The sequence below is a fragment of the Sphaeramia orbicularis genome, chromosome 11, assembly GCF_902148855.1.
Source record: "Sphaeramia orbicularis chromosome 11, fSphaOr1.1, whole genome shotgun sequence".
Taxonomy (NCBI): Eukaryota; Metazoa; Chordata; class Actinopteri; order Kurtiformes; family Apogonidae; genus Sphaeramia; species Sphaeramia orbicularis.
The window spans coordinates 43,148,362-43,170,475 of record NC_043967.1 but is presented as its reverse complement, the minus strand read 5'-3'; the positions used below and the strand labels follow the sequence as shown (position 1 = coordinate 43,170,475).

The following is a 22,114-nucleotide window of genomic DNA, read 5'->3' as shown; positions in this document are numbered from 1 at the left end:
CTGAAAACCCAGCAGCCTTGAACTGAACATCCGTCTGCACTAACCACTTGATGAATGGCTCTTTCAGGGTGAAAACAGCAGCAGTTTAACGTAAAATGCTCATGAGGATTAGTCTGCGCGTAAATCTTGATTTAGGAGGTTCCATGTGCAGTGTCACATTAAAGATCCCTTTGTACACAATGCCAAAGGAGCAGATACAGTAGATATAGTGGTGGAAACAGTAGATTAATGCTGTTCCTACTCATTAAGTTGGTCATGGATCATGCAGACAGGGGTTTGTTACAGGGTGTTTTTTTTACTCCATCTGTCACACAACAAATCATAGAGTTTTATGCTGATGCTGTGTCACTTCCACTCAAATAATTCCACTGTTTACGGTAAGAAAGATGTTCACCCTGGCTCAGATTCTGTTGGATTTGTAGGATGTTTTTCCAGTTGTTAGAGCTTGTATTTGACTTCCCCTGCCGAGGCTTATTTTACTCATCAGAACAGGCTTCAGGCTCCTCTGCCAGCTTCACTAATTGGCCTCCTTTGCCGCTGGAAACCCCAGTGAGAGAGGATCTCCATTGGACCCATCTGGTGGTCGGACGCGCAGCTGCGTCACAGTGTGGATGGGCGGTGCGTAACGGCCGAGGTGATCCCCGGGTTTAAAAGCGCACCAGCCCTCAGTGCGCCGGAGCAGTGCGTCACAGCCAGCACACAGAGCCAGGATCCCCCGACAGACGCACTCAGATATCTGAACACAGCCACGAAAATAGGCTTTCTGAATCCGAACGTACGCCGTCATGATCTCACTCCATATGTATTAAGAGGTTTTGACGCATCTCTATTTGTTTATTTTTCCCATTTTGGACGCAGGTTTTTTCGCCTTTTTTTTTTTTTTGAAAAACAAACTTCATTTTCAACTTATTTCTCATTTTTCTTTTTTTTTTTTTTTGTTTCCTGATCTGGATATTACCGCTATATGGATAAGTCATTCTCTCCATTTGCATCTGTGCTGTAGAGTTTGATTCACACGTTGCTTTTGGATCGACGAGGAAAATGAAATCAGCTGAAGAGGGTGAGTTTGACTTCTATTTTCTATTTACTATCCAACTTTATTCTTAGTTTTTTTGGGACACTTTTACACCAGGATGCCATGCTCTGATCTGTGATATTCCACTGAATCACTTTCCTCTCAGTTGAATAGTTGGATCCAGCTCAGTCCTCTGCATTTTAGGACCAGTGTTATTATTAAAGCTGTGGTGTGTTCACATAGTCGATGTGCGCCCCGCCCTGCTGTATTTGAGAGAGGTGGGCGTGGCTACAGCCTGTGAGCCTCCACTGACTAAAAAGTGCTCCCAAAATAGTCAGAATTGAACTTGTGCTAATGACTTCCATTGCATTGTGGGTAATATTGTGAATGATTCAGTGGGCTGTATTGACTGGAATCAGTGTTTGCCTCAGGGTACCAGTGTGAGGATGGGCTACCTCCAGCCAATCCACACCAGTTTAATTATAGAAAACAAACATTTCACTGCTACTGTGTCACACACCGCAAGCAGCATTTAATGTAAGCATAATTTTCTTTTATTACAAGGAGTCATATGGTGCAGCACTGATGTCATAGTCTTTATGGTGGGGCCCCTAATTCTCTTTAATTTACAGCAGACAGGAGCTGTGGTGAATGTAGGCTGTCTGTCTGCACTAAGCGTCTCCATCCATATCAATGTGCTCCACTGTGGTTACATTTATCCAGCTTCATGCCCCCATATAACCACAACTCCTGTTCCCATGTCCCCCCCCACCACCACCACCACCCTCCTCTGCCTCTGGTTGTGACCTCAGCGTTCGCCACAGACGGGCAGAGTTTCATACGACCCAGCGGGAGTGTTGGCACACACCATAAGCCTCCCTCAGTCCAGTACAGCGTGCACCTTTACAGCATGCAAATAAACCAATCATGTCCCTCCTTGTGTTTATTTTCGATGGCTGCCGGCACATAAAACCTGCCAACAAAAGCACCGGTGTGTGTTTTCATAATCTTAACATTTTATGGGCGACAGCGTGTGCATTAAGTGGCATAAATCTGGCGAAGTCTAATGGAAAAAAACACCTGGTTTCACCTTTTTTTTTTTTTAGTTATTTTTAGACTTGAGTTATTTTTGGCTTCTTCATCCTAAATTCCCTTTTGAACAATTTCAGTCATTCAGAGATGTTTTTTGGGTCTCACCATGTTGTAACTATGTTTGGGGAACCCTGTTACATGATGCATTAAGTTCTAGCTCGCATACCTTCTGCATCTGGCCAAATCCAGTAGGCAAGCTGTTCTTTTGCCATTATAGGCAACACCTCTGCAGCAGCTCTCATAAGACTTGGCAGCTGTCTCCCACTTACTAAGGGAGCCAGTGAATGTGTGTTTGATTATCATAGTAACAAAGCCAATCTGTTTTCTTTCCAGATGCATATGGCTACACGCCAAATGTCAGTCTCTCCCTCCCACTGGGCAATTCTTGTCTTCCCTCCCAGTACCACAGCCTTCAGTCCAGCCCCACTATATCTGTCTCTGTCACCGAGCCCCACAGCTATGACACCCAAGACGACATGAGAGCGACTGGCTATTACTCATCTGCAAACGTCCGCCCAAATGGAGCCCCGACCCTGGAGAGCCCTCGTATAGAGATCACAGCCTACGGTCAGTTTCCAGAGGATGAGGTGGAGGAGAGTAACCTTCCCGTTGCCAAGCGAGTCAACTCCATCGTGACCCTCACCCTCCCCAGCGCAGAGGGATACCGTGACCCCAGCTGCCTGAGTCCGGCCAGCAGCATCTCTTCTCGCAGCTGCCATTCCGAAGCTTCCTCCTACGAGTCGAACTACTCCTACAACTACGACAACTCGCCTCAGAACTCCCCCTGGCAGTCTCCCTCCGTCTCCCCCAAAGGCTCCACACTTGTTCTTCCAGGTGAAAGTTGCGCCCCTGGTGGCTCCCCCCGCCACTCCCCTTGCACTTCCCCTCGTACAAGTGTGACGGATGACAGCTGGATGGGTCAGCGAGGATCAAGACCGAATTCCCCTTGTGGAGCCAAGAGGAAGTACAGCTTCAATGGCAGCGGGGCGCCACATAAGCACTACCCCTACTCTCCAAACCACTCCCCTGGACTGTCCCCGCAGACCTCCCCTCGCCTCAGCATCACAGAGGAGAGCTGGCTGCCAAATACCAACCAATACACCAACTCAGCTATTCTGGCAGCCATCAATGCCTTGACCACAGATGGGGTGGTAGACCTCGGAGAAGGAATCCCAATGAAAGCCCGAAAAACGAGTGTGGAACACAGCCCCACAGTCAGCCTGAAGTTGGAGCCCGGAGGTGAAGAACTGAACCCAGGGGAGCTCTGTCAAGATGAACACTCCTCCAACCGCCTGCCCTTAAAGAAAGAGGGCTACTGTGGAGGGTTTCTGGATGTTCCCCAGCACCCGTACTCCTGGTCCAAACCAAAGCAGTATGTCAGGTAAAGAAGGAAGCAGCGATGGTTACACCTGAGGGAGGTCGATGTTTGGAGACACAAGCATTAGACTGCACCTAAATCTGGTTCTGATGTGTTTTTTGTGCAGAAACATCCCATAATCTGCAAAATACTGTTTCTTTGTCTTGTATATTACACATTGAAGATGTTTCCTGCTCTTCTAAAACTCCATTTTCAATGCATGAGCCAAGGTTATAATAGTTTTGGATTTTTCATTATAGTTTTGTTTTATTTAGTTTTGACCTTTTTTCTCTAATTCAGTTAGTTTTAATTTGTTTTTAGAGCAGGTTTGCTAGTTTTTATTAGTTTGCGTTTTCTTCTAAATGCTTAGTTTTAGTTTAGTTTTATTTTTTCATGTCTTTGCCGTCGTATTCAAAGAAATCCCAAACAGGACTCTGCTGTTTTCTCCCAACGTTAGTCTCCATTTTGCCAGGTAGAGTGAGGACCAGAAGTCAACCCTAAATGACAAGTGATGAGAAGTACGGACTGTGAAGTCCCATATGGTGCCACTAGCTAAAATTGCTCAAACAAAATAAATCCATTTCAAATCAATCCGACATTTACAAAGATGAAAACTAAGGGAGTTTCATCCATAATTTTTATACGTTTTAGTTAGTTTTGTAAACGCAGAAAACAGTTTGTTAGTTCTTGTTTTTTTCTTTTAATTGTAGTTTTTATTTATTTCAGTTAATGAAAATGTTTTTTCAATTCCAGTTTTCGTCATTTCGTTACTTTTCGTTAACGATAATAACCTTGGCATGAGCAAAGGTGGATTCAGGTTTCAGTAATGTACTCACAAAAGGATGCAGATTTTATATTGAGAGAGCCCCAAACAATGCACTGGTATCATTACATGTGAATTCAGTGAAACATTTTTGGGTGGACGGGGACTTTAATTTACATGGGAATAGTTTAAGCATATTTGTAATTTTAGTGTTAATTCCTCAGCAGGTTTATCACAGGGTCTGGCGCTCCACAGTGTTCACATTCTGCACATTCTACCTTGATAAGTGCATCTAAAATAAGCTCCTCTCCCTCCTCATCACGTTGACATGTTGAATATGTTTTCTGTCCAACAGCCCATCCCTTCCAGCCCTTGACTGGCAGCTGCCATCCAGCTCCGGACCGTACAGCCTGCAGATCGAGGTGCAGCCCAAGTCCCACCACCGAGCCCACTATGAGACAGAGGGCAGCCGTGGAGCGGTGAAGGCCCTGGCAGGAGGACATCCAGTGGTTCAGGTCTGCTAAGACACTGGCTCATAACCTTTTCTATGAACACAATGTCTCCCCTCCCTTGGCTGTTTTACTTTTAGGTGTAAAGTAATTCACTAACAATAGGAGTAAAAATCCAGCAAACATGACAAAAAAAAGTCTGAAAAGGAAAAAATGCTGATGCATGACTTACATCATTTCCTGTTATCAATGCATTTTCTTTTTAAGTGAAGCTAATCATAATGGATGTCCAATGTAGAATATTTCAAACTCTAAACACATTGTATTTTCCTTAAACTGCACATTTCCAATCAAAAATGATCTTGAAAGGGATGATTAATACCAAAACCAGAAAAGCCAGAAACCAAATTATTTAATTATAAGTATCAGTCATATTATAGTATATTGTATAGATATGTTTAGACTAGGAAGGTTATTATTGTTATTAATTATTTAAAGAGAAGGGGTGGGAATTTATAAGTTATACTTCCTCTCACTCCTTTTTGAATATGTATTATGTCTTATGTTTAAGTGTTTTGTTTATTTTCTTCTGTTTTGACATTCATATTCGAAATCAATCAATCAATCAATCAGTCAATCAATCAATCAAAACCCTGGTCTATATTTAACCCCTTTAGACCCAGCAATGCATTTTTGTCCTCTGTAGGGGACAAGAGTTTCACATCTTTACTTAAATACGCTGTCCACTGCAAAGAACATTCCATGAACAAATTCAAAATGTATCCAAAAAAACTGTTGCACAATATGGTTTCCAATCAAGACAATTATTTCAGGTAAAAAAGCCGAAACATTTACTTTCTTTGGTCTCAGGAGGTTAAAGTAAAACATGATTTTCAAAGCCATTGAGGCCATTCATTAGACATGAACACATTAATACCAGTTTTGACACCCGCCTTATATCAGTCATTACCATCACATTTAATGATGGTGCATTCATGATCGGACTTATCCCTGGACCCTTTTTGGTGACCCAACCCCACATCGGCAAACCCTGAACTTAACTTCGGTTTCCTGTTAAGTTCAGACCGCCATGCTCCGCAGCCATTAGGCCTGTTTTCACTTCGGCTCTTTGCCTCGTCACGTCTCACCTCAACACTTTATCCCTCCTGTTTTTTACCTCAAGTGTTAAAATAGATTGGTGCGACATGTGTTTCATGACCTGGCTGTGATGTTATTCAAAGATGTCACATTTGCTGAATGGAATACCATAGGTATGCTATTAGACAGACCAGTCCACTCAGTCAGTTCCTGTCCAGACAAGAGTGAGTCAGACTTTTCCATTGCGTGGTCGAGTGCAGCGCAGACAGTTACATAGTGATGTAGCATGGCCAGTAAGAGCTTACTCATGAGCTTTAACCACAGTAGCTCTGGTGGTCGAGCCTCGAGAAAAAATGTGGACAACTGCAGATATGTTTTGGTTATAAACCCATCTGGTCCCCCAACCATTACTCCATACCGCTGACCTCAGCCTCTGAATAAATAAAGGGTCTGCAGCGGGGAGGCGGGCAAAGCCAGTGGTGAGATGTGCTGTCACTTTAATTAATACCTTTTGACATTTTATTAATACGTTAAAACGAGCCTACAAGTTTAGCAGACATTCGTCATGTTTCGGGAAGTTTTTTTTGTGTTTTCCTTTCAGTTTGGATAAAACAGTTTTTGAGAGTCTCCTTTGCCAGGCCTTTGGACTGCCAGTATCACTAAGCCCTCAAGTATTTACTTTTTTTGATAGCGTGCTTCTAAAACCTGTTTGTAATAAGGCCATTATAAGACATAGATTAACATTACTATATGTTAATTAGAGTATACAAGTGATAAAAACAGTATCATAAAAATATTTTGCTCCTATTTCTAAGCACATAAGAAAGAAAATTAGTAGTTTAGAAACTTTTTCAATTAATTATTTATTGTTGCTTTATTAAGATGAATACATATGTTGTTATGCATGTATTAACAGTTCATTATTGCAGCCACCAGAGCTACAGGGACAACAATTAGGGTTAATGAATCCTAATCCTTACGGTTAATAATAGCTTTAATACCTTTTAACTAATGCTTATTAACCCATAAAGACCAGTTCTACTTTTGTGGCAGTTCCCAAATTAAGTTTTCTCAATATTTAACCTTTCTTAAGTGATTTATCGCCATTTATTATAATATGATCCTCTGTATTTTACATTTTTCAGTGTAAATCATGCATTTTTTCCCTATATTTAATTCACTGATCAACTAGATGTTCATGAAAACTGAGAGTAAATTCAAAGATTATTATATAAGAACAGAGAAAACTGAAGAAAAAGGGACTTTTTCAGCAAAGATATTAACTGAACAGAAAACTGAGTGTATCCATCCACGGTCATAGATTCAATTTCATGGGTTTTACTGGTGAATCAATGTTGTAGAAGATGATGGTGTTTCACTACGGGGTCTCTGAATGTCCAAATGGGTCGTATCTGACGACCATGAAAAGATGACAAACTGTATTTTACACCAATTATTTACATGTATTGATAGGATTAGTGGATGAACAGGTATTAAACATGTACTTTAGAAGATGATTTTGGTCGCTGGTGGATGTTTGGGTCTTTATGGGTTAAAAGACCTTAATACGTCAAACCAGACCACTAATACAAAAGAGCATAACCTGAAATCATGACTGTTTTGAGGCTGGAAGTGCCTTTTTGTTTTTTTATGAGTAAAACATGGCTATTACAGCGTGTTGCATGTACACATCTGTGCAGGGAGCGTGTATTTGTCCATGAGAAGGTGCTAATGATTTAATGACAGGGCTGTTCGTTCACCCCGGCTGAAATAGAGAGTGTGTGTTCGCCTTCGACTCAAAGCCGAACCTCCCCCCTACTTTTCCGCCAGCTACCACCCCAACCACACAGACTTCCCTTTGTTTAGGAAAGTTCCCGTGTGTACTGCTGACATCATCGCCCGCTGCGTCCTGCGGAGGCGGCAGCAACGAAACCACACACGTTTCTGGCAGCCTCTGATGGAGATGTTGGAGGGAGCCTCAGACAAGGCAGCCCCATCTCTGTGACTTCCTGATTACATGGTAGACGCAGCGCTGTAGCCTCTGCCGCGGACGTTGGCCGACGAAAGCCTCCCTGGCTCGTCTGACTCAAACCCTGCCCAGACTTTGCAGAGTTTATTCTGGAAGATCCTGTTCTGTGTGGTTCCCTTTTCTCCACATCCAGCATCCAGCACCGCTAAGCCGGCTGCTTTCTGTTCTTTTTCAATGCCATCTCTGCTGCCTGCTCCAACCACACCCACCCATATGCCAACAGCAGACTAAAGTATGCTCCTCTGAAGTGCTGTGTGCAGTCCTCGCCGCAATAAATCCGCAGGGTTTCATGCTATACTTTGGTGGAGAGGAAATACCCCTAATTCAAGTCTGAGAGCTCTTCTTTTTTTGTCTGAAGTTGGCTTTCATGATCTGCCCGTCGCCTAAAAACAAGTCCAACAAAGCTTTTGGATATGTTTTTAAGGTCTGAACATTATTGTTTGGCGTCTTGTGTGTTTTCGGTTTCAATCCTTTTGATCAAAACGAATCCACAGATCAGATTAATTAACAAATCATGTGAAACGTAAAGTGTGACAGGATGGATTGTGACTCACGCTGGGACAGAAGAAGGCATGCATGTGTTTGTGTTTGTGTGTGTGATCATCCTTTAAAGCCAGATTATTTGAAGTGGGACTTTATTTACACAGAGCTGGTGTATTACTTTAGTAGATGGCAGTTTGGAGATGCAGACATGAGTACTGGCACAAAAAGGACTCCTCTAAAGTGGACTAGGCAGCAACCAAATGTATTTACCCACCTAAAAAATCAGTTTCAATATGTAAGATTACTCGTATGTTTCGCTGAAGTGACTTAACTCAATTCCTTAGACTAAAACTGTATCATTTGGCTACATTCAGAAGCATCATCCCAACAGAAGAGTCAGGTCAGTTTAGCAAAAATCGTCACTAATGTCAACAAACAATTATCTCTAAGGTAAATTAGAAGCACTCAGAGAGCGCAGACCTCCGCCAAGGCAGATAAGTGCCCCGGACTTGGATGAAAATTTCAGGAAATGTTGATATTGGCACAAGGAACAAATGATTAAATTTTGGTGGTGATCAGGGGTGGGGGGCCCACGGGGGGGCCCACTGATCGGCCTTGGCGGAGGTCTGCGCTGTCTTTTCTAGAAAAGCAATCGTAGAGCGCAGACCTCTGCCAAGGCTGATCAGTGGGCCCCCCCGTGGGCCCCCCACCCCTGATCACCACCAAAATTTAATCATTTGTTCCTTGTGCCAATATCAACATTTCCTGAAATTTTCATCTAAATCCGTCCTTAACTTTTGAGTTATCTTGCACACAAACAGACAGATAAACAAACAAACCAACGCCGACAAAAACATAACCTCCTTGACGGAGGTGAAAAACATAATCCAATACAAGCTTGCATGAATCCTACATATGGAACCTATAAGTGCATACTGTATTTAGAATATTTTCATTGCTTTCTTATTTCTCTCTTCAAAACCGCCAGACTCATTTGACAAAAACAGTATCTTCACAGCACAGGGAACAGGAGTTACTAATCTACCATCGTCTCAATCACTTTGTTATTATGTGAGTTTGAGGTTTTGACACATTAGCTCAGATTAGATTGTGGCTTGTTCTGCTCATGTCGTAGTAAATGAATATATCGCAAACATCATGTTCAGTTTGTTGGCCTTACACTGCTGTAGTTGTGTGCTGTGTTATGTGTTTAGGGATATTATCTGTGTTCTTTGCATATTACTACAATATTTACCTCATGGTTTGTCCATGTTACCCAGGTCCATTCTGGGTCAAAACTAGCAAAAAATCAACTGATGCAGAGTTAGACCAGAAAATCCACTACTTTTGTGGTAAAATTACTGTTTTTGTGAAAGGAGTATGGTGGCATTTGAAGTGAATAAACCAGATTAATTTTCTGTTGGAAAGGACTGTTTGATTCCAAGATGAAGCAGGGAAAATATTGTAATCAATAATAAATTTGATGTACATTAAACTCCTCAAACCATCTGTTTATCCTCTTCAGACAACCACAAGGCCAATGAGGGTAATTTTTCTCTCACCTGAGGCTGTAGTTTAGCATTCCATGACATTTACCTACATCACTTTTAGCATAATGTTGTAAAACTCATCCCTATATGCTCAGTCACATATGATGGCAGTAACTTGGCCTTTCCTGGGCTAATGCTATCACTGCCTTAATTCATGTTCTGGGGTCGTAAATGCTTTTCAATGTCCCCACACACCATAGTTTGAGACCCACTGAAGGAGTTTAATAGACCGAATCACATTTGTATAACTTATATAGACAACAAATGCAGGATTCGTTTATCAGTGCAGTTCACAACCTGTTCTTCAGGCAGCCATTTTTACCATCCACTGTAACATAATGTTCGTTTACATTAAATCTTCTATTAAGAAGCTGAAATATGTTTTGCTGCTGCTTCCACCTACAGGAGTAAATATTTTAGCCTCTGTGCTGGTACTCTGGTCTGCTTTTCCAGCCTCAGTGTATGATGCCCACCCTCTACTACACTGACTACCCCACTGTAAAACATCCAAACTCACACTTTCAGAGCTGCTGGGGGGGGTGTTAGGAATGGAGAGGGAGCCCCGGGTGCCTTCAGGCCTTCTCCTCCACTTCTGCTGCCTTGAGCAGCTGAAGGCTCTGCATTCCTCTTGTGGGTGATAATATGAACTAGGGAGGGGTGGTTGCACCAATGTTAAACTGCCAGGGTGGAGGAGCACTTGATTTACATGAAGTGGTATCACAGCAATTTAATTGCACCAACAAATCAACAGTTGTCTTCTGCAGCTGTTTCCTAAACCACATTTCAGATGAAAGATATTTTTAAGATTCTTTAATAAAAACAAAAAAGGCTTTGTGATTGTGCGATTGCCACAGAGATAACTTTAGATCTCAAAATAATAGATGATGGGGGTTTGAATGATGAATGTTTCTACAAGTGCATGGAAGGAAGGCAACCACAAACAGCTGAAAGCAGTCACATGACATTATTGAGTTTGGGGATTTCTGTTTGTCTCGACTGTGTTTCTGATATTAATTTAAAGCAGATAATCAGTGATCTGTTTGTAATTACATGTTGAAAGTAACCACCTAACTCTATGAGCGGACTACCACACTTTATCACACTCCTTCCTGCTGCCTAAATAAACAGAATTGCTAGGCAGCAACCCATTTCCTTACACAAATATACAAGGCTTTTGCAGGCTCTTAACCCTGACAGGGATCCTCCTCCAAATCACATGTTGTGCCTCCTGGTCGGAGTTTTCACTCTGGCTGTGGGCACTCCTTCCCTCGAGTGCATTTCTTATGTAAGTGAAACTGTGGTCTTTATTTCAGTATTTCCCCTCCAATTGTTTCAGCTGATGCTCTTCTCCAGAGAGGTTTATAATTAGACGGGGCTCAGCGTCTGCCTCAGTACCGCTTTGACAGTCAGGATGCTGATGTGCACATATTGTTCATTTTAGGATATTCTCCTCCCAACGTATTCATGCAAGTACTGACTTTTAAGGTCATATAATTTTAGTTCTAGCTGTGGTTAGAGAAGACAAGTCTGTTAATAACACTGTAGTGAAATATGTTGTTGTAGCTCATTGGAGACCGTTCAAGAACTAGAATTTAATGAAAAAATTTAAAGATTTTCAAAAACATTAAATGAAACAGAACCAAAACCAGCTTAAAATGAGAACTCCAAAAGTGAAAAATACAAATCAACTTAAATATTGCTGTAGTAGATTATATATGAAATGGTGGTGAAGCGCCATAAACAACATAAATCATGTTTGAAGATGAAAAGGCGGATCATCTTAGTTGGTTTACACCCACCTCATTACTATTACTACTACTAATACATCGATTATAGTAACTATAATGATGATAATTATGATAATAATAATTATAAGAATAATGTTATTAAACTCTTTAGGAAATTATTTAATAACTATTTGGTAATAGTTCAGTCTTTGAACCATTAGAGACAGGAGTTTCTGCAGTTTTAATATTAGAAAAGTCATGCCATTTAAGAGCTTATACTATTATTATCTGTAGAAACAAATATATTTTCACTGTGAACTTCAGTTCCAATTGTTTCTAAGTCTGTTCCCATGTTTGTACTCAATGAAATATAGTTTAGTTCAAACATGCTATTGATTTTTGGAGGCAGAAAGCATAAGATGTAAGAGAAGTTATTTGTTGCAGCTTTACATCTGAGACAGCATTAAATATCAACACCATAATAATAATAACAATATGATCAACTGTATTTGTATGTGGGTTTTCTTAATAATGTTACAAAGTCTTTTCTTATAGACATGTCAATGTGTTCACAAATCAAGGCAAAGGAAATCCAAGCAACAAAGAAGAATAAGAACACAGAGCAAGAATAAATAATAACATCATAAGGACATTAAGCAAAAATGACAGGCTTTATATGAAAGAATGTTTTAATAAGGGATTAAAAATTGGATATTGAGGTAGTCTTTCTGACTCTGTCACCGTTTGTTACTAAATGAGACCTTGAAATGATGAGCAGATCCATACAGTATGTTCATATGACCCTAAAATAATACATTATGTGTCTTATATGTGTGTTACATGATGATTTAAATCACAGCTGTGATGTCTGCAGAGTTGTATCATCATGAAAAGCTGTATGTGTGGATTTTAGAAGATTTAGTTTTCACTCATGTATAATCAACTAAAGACAAAAAAACAAAATCACTCTGTTATCTTTATCTTGGAATGAGTTGTTTATGTGGTATTTGGATTCAGTGAGCAAAGGGTGAAACATGCTAAGTGTAAGTCACTACATATCCACTGGTGTCCATAAAACTGGAAAAGTTATGCTTTCAGACACATTCCTCTTTTTATTCCTATTTATAGACATCAGTGTCACCTTTGACCTGGTACGATGATCACATACTGAATCCCAGTTACACTTTATCTACCAACAGTAAATCATGTCACAATCATTTCATGAGACAAAGTAAAAACATTTTATTCCAACTTTATTGGCAACAGTGTACATTTCTCATGCTAGGTTAAGTTTGTGTTATTGAGTATGAGTCAAAATGGTGAGTAATCTGTGCATTTCCCTTTATAACTAGTGTTGTGCAAATTGGGTCCAACCTGTAATCCATTACAAATTACTAGTTACTGTTATTTAACAGTAATTCCTTACCTTATAATATTACTGTCTCAGAATTGTAATGCGTTACATGAGTACTGTATTACTTTTGAGTTACATACAGACTCTTGTCATAAATGGCACGTGTGCAGTAGAACACCGCCCCCCCCCCGAATACAAGTGACAGTAAAGCCTTGGGACGCATAAATTTGCACCCTGAAGTACATGTAGACAGATAGCTCAGAAAGTAATGCTATGGTCTACGAAGTTTCAATCCCAGCTTGCATTTTTTCCATGTTCAAACAGGGGGTGGGGCCGAGGACACCGGTGGATAAATCCACAATCGATAAAGAATTCTAATGAGTCATAGAAACGTTAGCTTACCTTGTCATTGCTGATCACAGGGGTCATGCTAATTAGCTTCTGTAAATCAGGGTAAGGGTTAGTAATGAGCATACGTCCATGTGGACAATGGGCTGTCTTCTGCTGTCTGCACCCATTGGCTGAACACCAACAGGAAATAGAACTTTCAGATTCAGAAAACTTTATTTATCCCATTCAGGCAATTCATTTGCAGTTTACCACAGAACAGACATCAGCCCACATTCAAAGTACAATGTGACAAACATAAATAAATCAGGGCACAAATACAAGATCACTGAAAGCAACTACTTTAGATGCATTTTTGATTCTTTAAGGTCTCACTGTCTTGCTGTTTTGTTTTTGTTTCATTTGTGCAGTTAAATTATGGGTGAAAAGTGTGTTGTAATACAAGCGCAATTGAACACGTACTGAGTCAAATATTACTGAAAATTGATAAGTAATGCCTTACACTAATGCAGTGTTTTTCAACCTTGGGGTCGGGACCCCATGTGGAGTCACCTGGAATTCAAATGGTGTCGCCTGAAATTTCTGGTAATAATAATAATAATAATAATAATAATAATAATAATAATAATAATCTTCACAAATAAAAAAAAAAAAATATGGTGAGTTGACGGAGACAATCCCAAACCATAAAAGACATGACAAACTGTAAAGCTGAAACTGAAGCACTGTGGTTCTGTTTATCTGTCAAATGTTCATTGTGGTCAGTTTCAGATGCTGCAGCTCTTTCATAATTCATAGTTTGAGTTCTTGTTTGTTCAGTATTAATTGTCAGCCTTGTAAATCCAAGCTGCACTGACTGTACATATCCTGACCAAGGAAAAGAAAATTCTCCCTTTGTGCAGTAATCTACACCTGGCTTTTCTGCCTCCGTCCATAATAATATACATTATATAGACTAAATGTCATCTAAAATTAATGTTTAATTGCAACTTGGGATGTAACGATGTGAAAATTTCATGTCACGGTTATTGTGACTAAAATTATCACGGTTATCATTATTATGGCGATATTGTTGAAATATGCTCAAAATGTTCAAAAAGTACTTATACACACACTAAAATAATGTAACCAAGTTGTATTTTGAGAAAAAAAAAAAAAAATAACATGCACAATATACTTTCTGTGGCAGAAATATTCAAATATTAACATGTAAACATCAAACATACAAATGTGCATTAAAGATGGCACCTTATGGCCAGAGATATCTGCATTAGGGGTGGGAATTGGTAGGATTTTATCAATATCAATGCCATTGTCGATTCTGTTTACCAATCCAATTCCTTATCAATTCTCCTATTGATTCCTGAGTGTTTTTTGGGTGGGGGAAAAAAAAGGAGTTGGACAGGTCATAGCGGAGCTTGTTTGACCATTTACATATCAAGTTTTCTAAGTGTGGTAATTGAACACGGTTGTCATGATAATTAGAATTTAAAAGGTAATACTAACCATCGGAAATTTTTACTGTGGTTTATCGTTTTACCGGTAATCATTATATCCCTATTTGCAACATAGTATAGCAAACTATTACATGATCAAAAACAAATTTAATTTTAGCAAAAAAAAAAAAAAAGTCTCTGTTTTGAATGTCTGGGGTCGCCAGAAATTTGTGATGTTAAAATGGGGTCACGAACCAATAAAGGTTGGGAACCACTTCACTAATGCGTTACAGCAAAAAGTAACATATTACTGAAATGGATTACTTTTGTAGCGCATTATTCCAAACACTGTATTTAATTAAGCTCATATACTCCTGCAGCTCTACTTTCTCGTCAGCTTTCCGCTCTAATACCTCACCCCCTCCACCCTGTATGGATAACATACGTAGCTGTCAGACCGTGTGTCAGTCAGTAGTAGCCACCGTTCTTGTATTTCAGCCTGTGGGTTTGGGCTCATGCCGACTCTCTACAGTCTGGGTGGTTGAGGTCATCCTGGCGGGAGGCCTCCTGTCAAGTAACACCTATGGAGGTCTGGGAGTACTTTAGGAGCTCCGCGTTGAATCCGCCAGCTTCAGCCAGCAGCACTTCTGTACCGTCTCCAACTCAGTCATGCTGGGATCACTCTGCTGATAAAAATCAGAGCAGGTCACCGCTGAGGTTTTTTTTCTCCACCCTGATTGGCTGGGCTTTGGCGGAGGAGCTGTCGTGACCTTGACTCTGACTTGCTGAAACACTGGCTTAGTCTTGTCAAAAGGCGAGTGGACTGCTCACAAATCACAACGCTACTCGCTGTAGGTGGTTTTACTGCTTTCTGGCAGCGGTGGCCCCTGAGAACCCGCTACTGTAGCAGCCCTGATGTGAACGGATCGAGGAAGTGCATTCAGGACATTGGTAGTAAATTAAAGAAGATGAAAAGACTGATTACACGATCCTAAATGGGTGCATTGTTGGATCGGCGTCATACAGAGACCGTGACCTCTAGAAGACCTGCGTTTGTTTTCGTTCCACATAAGCTGATTGATTTTGAGCAGGGTTTCCCAAACTTTTTTTTTTTTTTTTTTTTTTGTAGGACCCACTTCTTTTAACCCATAAAGACCCAAACAGTCACTGGCGACCAAAACCACCTACTGATCTAAACTGTTTAATACCTGTTGATCCACTAATCCTATCAATACATGTAAATAATTGGTGTAAAATACAGTTTGTCATCTTTTCATGGTCATCAGATATGACCCATTTGGACGTTCAGAAGCTCCGTAGTTACCGTGGAAACATCATCATCTTCTACAACATTGATTCACCAGTAAAACCCATGGAGTTGGATCAATGGCAGTGGATGGACACACTTAGATTTACTTTCAGTTATTGGTATATTTTGCTGAAACAGTCACCTTTTCTTCAGTTTTTTTGGTTTCTGATATAATGACCCTCAACTTTAATCTGAGCTTTAATGAACATCTACATGATCAGTAAATTAAATATCAGAAATACGTGATTTACACTGAAAAAACACAAAATACAGAGGATACTATTAAAATAAGTACTGATAAATTGCTTAAAAAAGGTTAAATAGAGATAAGAAATTAATTTGGGAACTGCCACAAAAGTAGCACTGGGTCTTCATGGGTTAAAAAATGGTCATCCATCCATCCATCCATCCATCCATCCATCCATCCATCCATCCATCCTTGAGCACATGTAAAATAATTGAAAGTTTATTTCTACAATCTCAAACAGTTTCGTCATATACATTTACAGTTGTTTCTGGTAATAAATATACTAAAAACTTCAAGTCTGTTTTTTTTCTTTTTGACTAAATCACACTGTTTTAAGCATTTATTGTTTATTATGATGATAATTAATGGCCAGATACTGAAAGTTAAGTTCTTCCTGAAAACAAATGTGCAAAAGAATTGGCAAAAAAAGACATTTTTGAATGCTTTTATTGCAAAGAAAACATGATGACACTCTTATAATGGCAGTCTTAAAAGGGTTAAACACAGGAAAATACCAAATAATAAAAGAAAATGCTAAATTCACAGGATAATATAAGTAAAAAATGGTGATAAATCCCTTAAGAACGGTTAAATGGGGACACTAGACACATACTTCTAGGTCTTTTTTGGCTAAAGGAATGGAAACGGATTGTTCCAAAAGGGTTTTTTATGACTGGAAGTTGAAACCAGTCAACACATGAACATAAGTGCACAAAATAAAATAGAAAGAAAACTCATCAATCAAAGTATTTTAGCATCACAGAGAAAGAAAAGGAAAGAAAACCTGCACACACAGTCCATCATTTGCATTTTCCTTTTGACATCATTTCTTCTATTTACTGCTGCTGTCCTCGTTGGTTTGACCCTTTCGACTCCTTTATTTCCGTCTTCCCTCGTAGCTCCACGGTTACATGGAGAGCGAACCCCTGACCCTGCAGCTGTTCATCGGTACAGCTGACGACAGGTTGCTCAGGCCTCACGCTTTCTACCAGGTCCATCGCATCACCGGGAAGACGGTGTCCACCCCAAGCCACGAGGCCCTGCACAACAACACCAAAGTACTGGAGATCCCACTGCTGCCGGAGAACAACATGAGGGCCATGTGAGTAACACCAGGACACTTTATTTATTATATGATCTGCAGGTGAAAAGACTCCGGAAAAGTTCACGGTCAGGTCCAGGTGAAAGTGGAATTCCTCTGGTTAAACAGGAATATATTTTAGATGAAGCATCATTCTGCAGCTACACTGAAAACATTGGGTTCCAAGTTCACAGATGTGACTTTTTGCTGCGTTTCATGGTGGTGTATTTGTAAAACTAGACATTTTCAGTCTCAGATTTTAGAATATTTTTCAGTTTATACGGGGTTTTCTAATGCTTTGTCATGTAACCAACCAATACTTCCTGTAGGTTTATTTAGTGCTGGGCAGTTCATTGAATTAAATAAATTAAATTAGAAATAGAAAAAAAAAGAATTAAATCGATTAATGGAGGTTTTGTTTCCTGGAAGTTGTGGAAAAATGCCTAAATTGCAGAATTGAGATCAGTTTTCTGGAGTTATTTCTCACTCTACAAAAATTCAGTATGCAACCTGTGTGTTTCTTGTAATATATTAATTGAGAATTTGCTTCTCTAGTCGTATATGACATGTAGTTTTAGTACAGAAAAACTGTTTTTGAATCTTGTTTTTGCTTCAGTTTATTTAGCCAAAAAATAATCGATCAAAATCATAAATCGTCCTTAATACTGGAAAAAAAAGTAAGGATTTAATTTTTTACTTGTGTTTCCCAGCTCAAGATCTATTTTTAGAGAAAATCTAAGATGAATCTTGAGTCGATCAAAACTTTAGTGAGACTTATCCATAATATACATGCCTTAAAATCCAGGAAAAAACTAGCCTGGTTAAAATGGGAAACTTTTGTTTTTTGTTTTTCTTACCTTTCATTTAGTGATTTGGGGACAATATACTGTACATTCAGTCATTGTTATATCTAGAAAAAAATATCAACCAATGTAATGTTTGACCAAGGTTGCTAACCTTTAACCTTGGTTGTAAAACTAGACATTTTCAGTGTCAGATTTTAGAATATTTTTCAGTTTATACTGAGTTTTCTAATGCTTTGTCATGTAACCAACCAATACTACCTGCAGGTCTATTTAGTGCTGGGCAGTTCATTGAATTAAATCGATTAATGAGAGGTTTTGTTTCCTGGAAGTTGTGAAAAATGCCTAAATTGCCAAATTGAGATCAGTTTTCCGGAGTTATTTCTTGCTCAACAAAAATTAAAAATGCAACCTGTTTGTTTCTTATAATATATTAATTGAGAATGTGCTTCTCTAGTCATATATGACATGTAGTTTTAGTACAGAAAGACTATTTTTGAATTATGTTTTTTTCTTCAGTTCATGTAGCCAGAAAACATTTGATCAAAATCATAAATCGTCCTTAATTCTGGAAAAGAAGTAGGGATTTAAATTTTCAGTTGTATTTCCCAGCTCGAGATCTATTTTTAGAGAAAATCTAAGATGAATCTTGAGTTGATCAAAACTTTAGTGAGACTTATCCGTAATAGACATGCCCTAAAATCCAGAATAAAACTATTGAATGTAACAATTGTTATATCTAGAAAATGCAACCAGTGTAATGTTTGTAGGCATTAGTTGTTGTTATGTTGCAGATCTTGTCCGTGGATGTAAGAAACAAGACCCTAATTCAGACATGTAGTCTAAAAGTACAACAAAAAAGTAAATGCACAAACTCTTACACAGTTTAAGAACCACACAACAGCTTTGGAGGCAGACAATAAAACCTTCTAAAGTTATTTTTAAGTTATTTTGGACTAAATCTATGTCCAGACCCCAGTCTATTGACTCCGTAAAAGTATCACCAGTCATCTTTCGTGAGTGACTTTACCAAGTACTTGATAAATAAATATTTTTGATGTAGTCGTGTAAATCCTGCCTGTCATTGCCTTGTGTTTCTGGCATTTTACCAAAACCTGAGACTTAAGTGACTGGATGGTCTTAAGGGAGGAACGTATGCACGAGAAAGTCAAAACCAAGTCTCAAGTTTTCATTTTTGTGACTTAAATTAATACGAGTCTTAAGCCTTAACTCTCAAGTTTCTTACGTAAGAAGATCATTTACACGACATTTTGTCACGGCTCTGATTCAACCTGGTCTGAAAATAACACATGAAACGTCTTATGTCTTCATTTTGTTCATAATACCCATTAATCAAACACACGTCGCTCTTCAAAGCTCCACTTAGACGCTGTCTTCCAGCTTCTCTACGGGGAGACATTTCGTCCTTGGGCTAATGAATCCCCGATGAGATATTAAGTCTGCATCTGATGTTTCTGAGAGCATGCGTGCCTCTTTAAGAGTGTTTGGGTTTTGGAAGTGTTGCCCTCTGTACACACAAGGTTAGCTCTTCCATTTTATAAGCCTCAGAGATCAGATTACTGGAGAAGCTCAAAGCTGCTAACAGGAGCCTGGGGTTTGTGTCTGAGCTGGAGGCAGTAGCAGCCTGCTTGGATCAGCACTTTCTCTGCGTTTTAATGGATGTAACACATAAGCTCCCCTTATACAACGACTTCACCCCAGGATAATGTTTCTCTTTTCTCACAGAGGACACACCTCTCAGTGCTTACAGTATAGGCCAGGGATTTGTGTGAGATTTATACGTTTGTCATATAGATGTTTTACAGAATACAAGCCTCTTTCAGGAAGAGATGATTTAAGGAGCCAGGTTTTAGATTAAGTAATTAATGGGATGTTTTAGCCTAGACAAAGCCACACAAAAGTTGTTGGTCAGCTTAGTATGATTCCAATTAACTTAAATAAATTAAATCATAACATGCTCCACTTCCATGTTTCATTGTTTACTCTGTCTTAACCCATAAAAGCCCAGAGCTACTTTGGTGTCACTTCCCAATCTAACCTTTCTTAAGTGATTTATCACCATTTATTATAATATTATACTCTGTTTTGTGCAGTTTATTGGCATAAAACAGGTATTTTCCTGTATTTAATTTACTGATTATGAATATGTTCACAAAAGCTCAGATTAAAGTTGAGGGTTATTATATCAAAAACAGAGAAAACTGAAGAAAAAGTGACTTTTTCAGTCAAATCTATCATTAACTGACCCTAAACCAAGTGTATCCATCCACTGTCATTGATCCAACTCCATAGGTTTTACTGGAGAATGACAAACAAAAAAAACCAAACAACATAAAAAAGAATATTGTAGAAGTTGATAATGTTTCTCTTTTCTCACAGAGGACACACCTCTCAGTGCTTACAGTATAGGCCAGGGATTTGTGTGAGATTTATACGTTTGTCATATAGATGTTTTACAGAATACAAGCCTCTTTCGGGAAGAGATGATTTAAGGAGCCAGGTTTTAGATTAAGTAATTAATTGGAAGTTTTAGCTGAGACAAAGCCACACAAAAGTTGTTGGTCAGCTTAGTATGATTCCAATTAACTTAAATAAATTAAATCATAACATGCTCCACTTCCATGTTTCATTGTTTGCTCTGTCTTAACCCATAAAGGCCCAGAGCTACTTTGGCGTCACTTCCCAATCTAACCTTTCTTAAGAGATTTATCACCATTTATTATAATATTATTCTCTGTATTTTGCAGTTTATTGGCATAAAACAGGTATTTTCCTGTATTTAATTTACTGATCATGAATATGTTCATAAAAGCTCAGATTAAAGTTGAGGGTTATTATATCAAAAACAGAGAAAACTGAGGAAAAAGTGACTTTTTCTGTAAAATATATAATATTTAAAAAAGAAAAAAACAGACCTGAAGTTTTTAGTATATTTATTACCAGAAACAACTGTAAATGTCCATAACGAAACTTTGAGATTGAAGAAATAAACTTTCAACTATTTTACATCTGCTCAGAGATGGATGGATGGATGGATGGATGGATGGATGGATGGACGACTATTTTTTAACCCATAAAGACCCAGTGCTACTTTTGTGTCAGTTCCCAAATTCATTTTTACCTCTATTTAACCTTTCTTAAGCAATTGATCACTACTTATTTTAATAGTATCCTCTTTATTTTGAGTTTTTTCAGTGAAAATCACATATTTCCGATATTTAATTTACTGATCATGTAAATGTTCATAAGAGCTAAGATTAAAGTTGAGGGTTATTATATTAAAAAACAGAGAAAACTGAGGAAAAAGTGACTTTTTCAGTGAAATCTATCATTAACTGAACATAAACCAAGTGTGTCCATCCACTGTCATTGATTCAACTCCATGGGTTTTACTGGAGAATGACAAACAAACAAAATAAACAGCAAAAAAAGAATGTTGTAGATGTTGATGGTGTTTCCATGTTCACTATGGAGCCTCTGAAAGTCTAACAACCATGAAAATCCAAAAAAAAAACCACATTTTACACCAATTATTTACATGTTTGTTTTTTTATTGAACAATGCACAATTGAACAGTACATATACATAATAGTATACATCAAAGTAGGATAAAAAAAATTCACATTTCACAATATATTTTACATTTCTAATATATAGAATCAAACGTAAGTTAAAAAAAAGCTATGAAAGCTATGCTTGAGCTATAAAATACAAATTATATAAACAAAATAAGATTATATACTTGACATAGTTTTTTATTTTATTTGCTTTATAGTATATAATGTTCTTCAAATTGTCAAAATAATTAGAAAAAAGTGCTTTAAAAACAATAATGTTTGGACGCTGGTGTGCAAATTTAGTGCAATGAATGTGAAATTTGGTAAATATTACTAAAAAGTTGATGATATATCTTTTTTCTGGATTTATTTCATCAATTTGTGAACGGCCAAAT

General features: G+C 38.6%; 1 protein-coding gene across 1 annotated transcript in view; it reads left to right on the top strand.

Annotated features, from left to right (window-relative positions):
- Positions 1-946: 946 nt before the first annotated feature.
- The window catches only part of LOC115428903 (nuclear factor of activated T-cells, cytoplasmic 1-like), a 106,743-nt gene continuing 85,575 nt past the window's right edge, over positions 947-22,114 (top strand). Inside the window, exons 1-4 of the mRNA XM_030148150.1 lie at positions 947-1,060; positions 2,441-3,488; positions 4,583-4,742; positions 17,157-17,359. Coding sequence (XP_030004010.1) covers positions 1,042-1,060; positions 2,441-3,488; positions 4,583-4,742; positions 17,157-17,359 — 1,430 coding nt within the window. The 5' untranslated portion in view covers positions 947-1,041. The remainder of the gene's footprint in view (positions 1,061-2,440; positions 3,489-4,582; positions 4,743-17,156; positions 17,360-22,114) is intronic.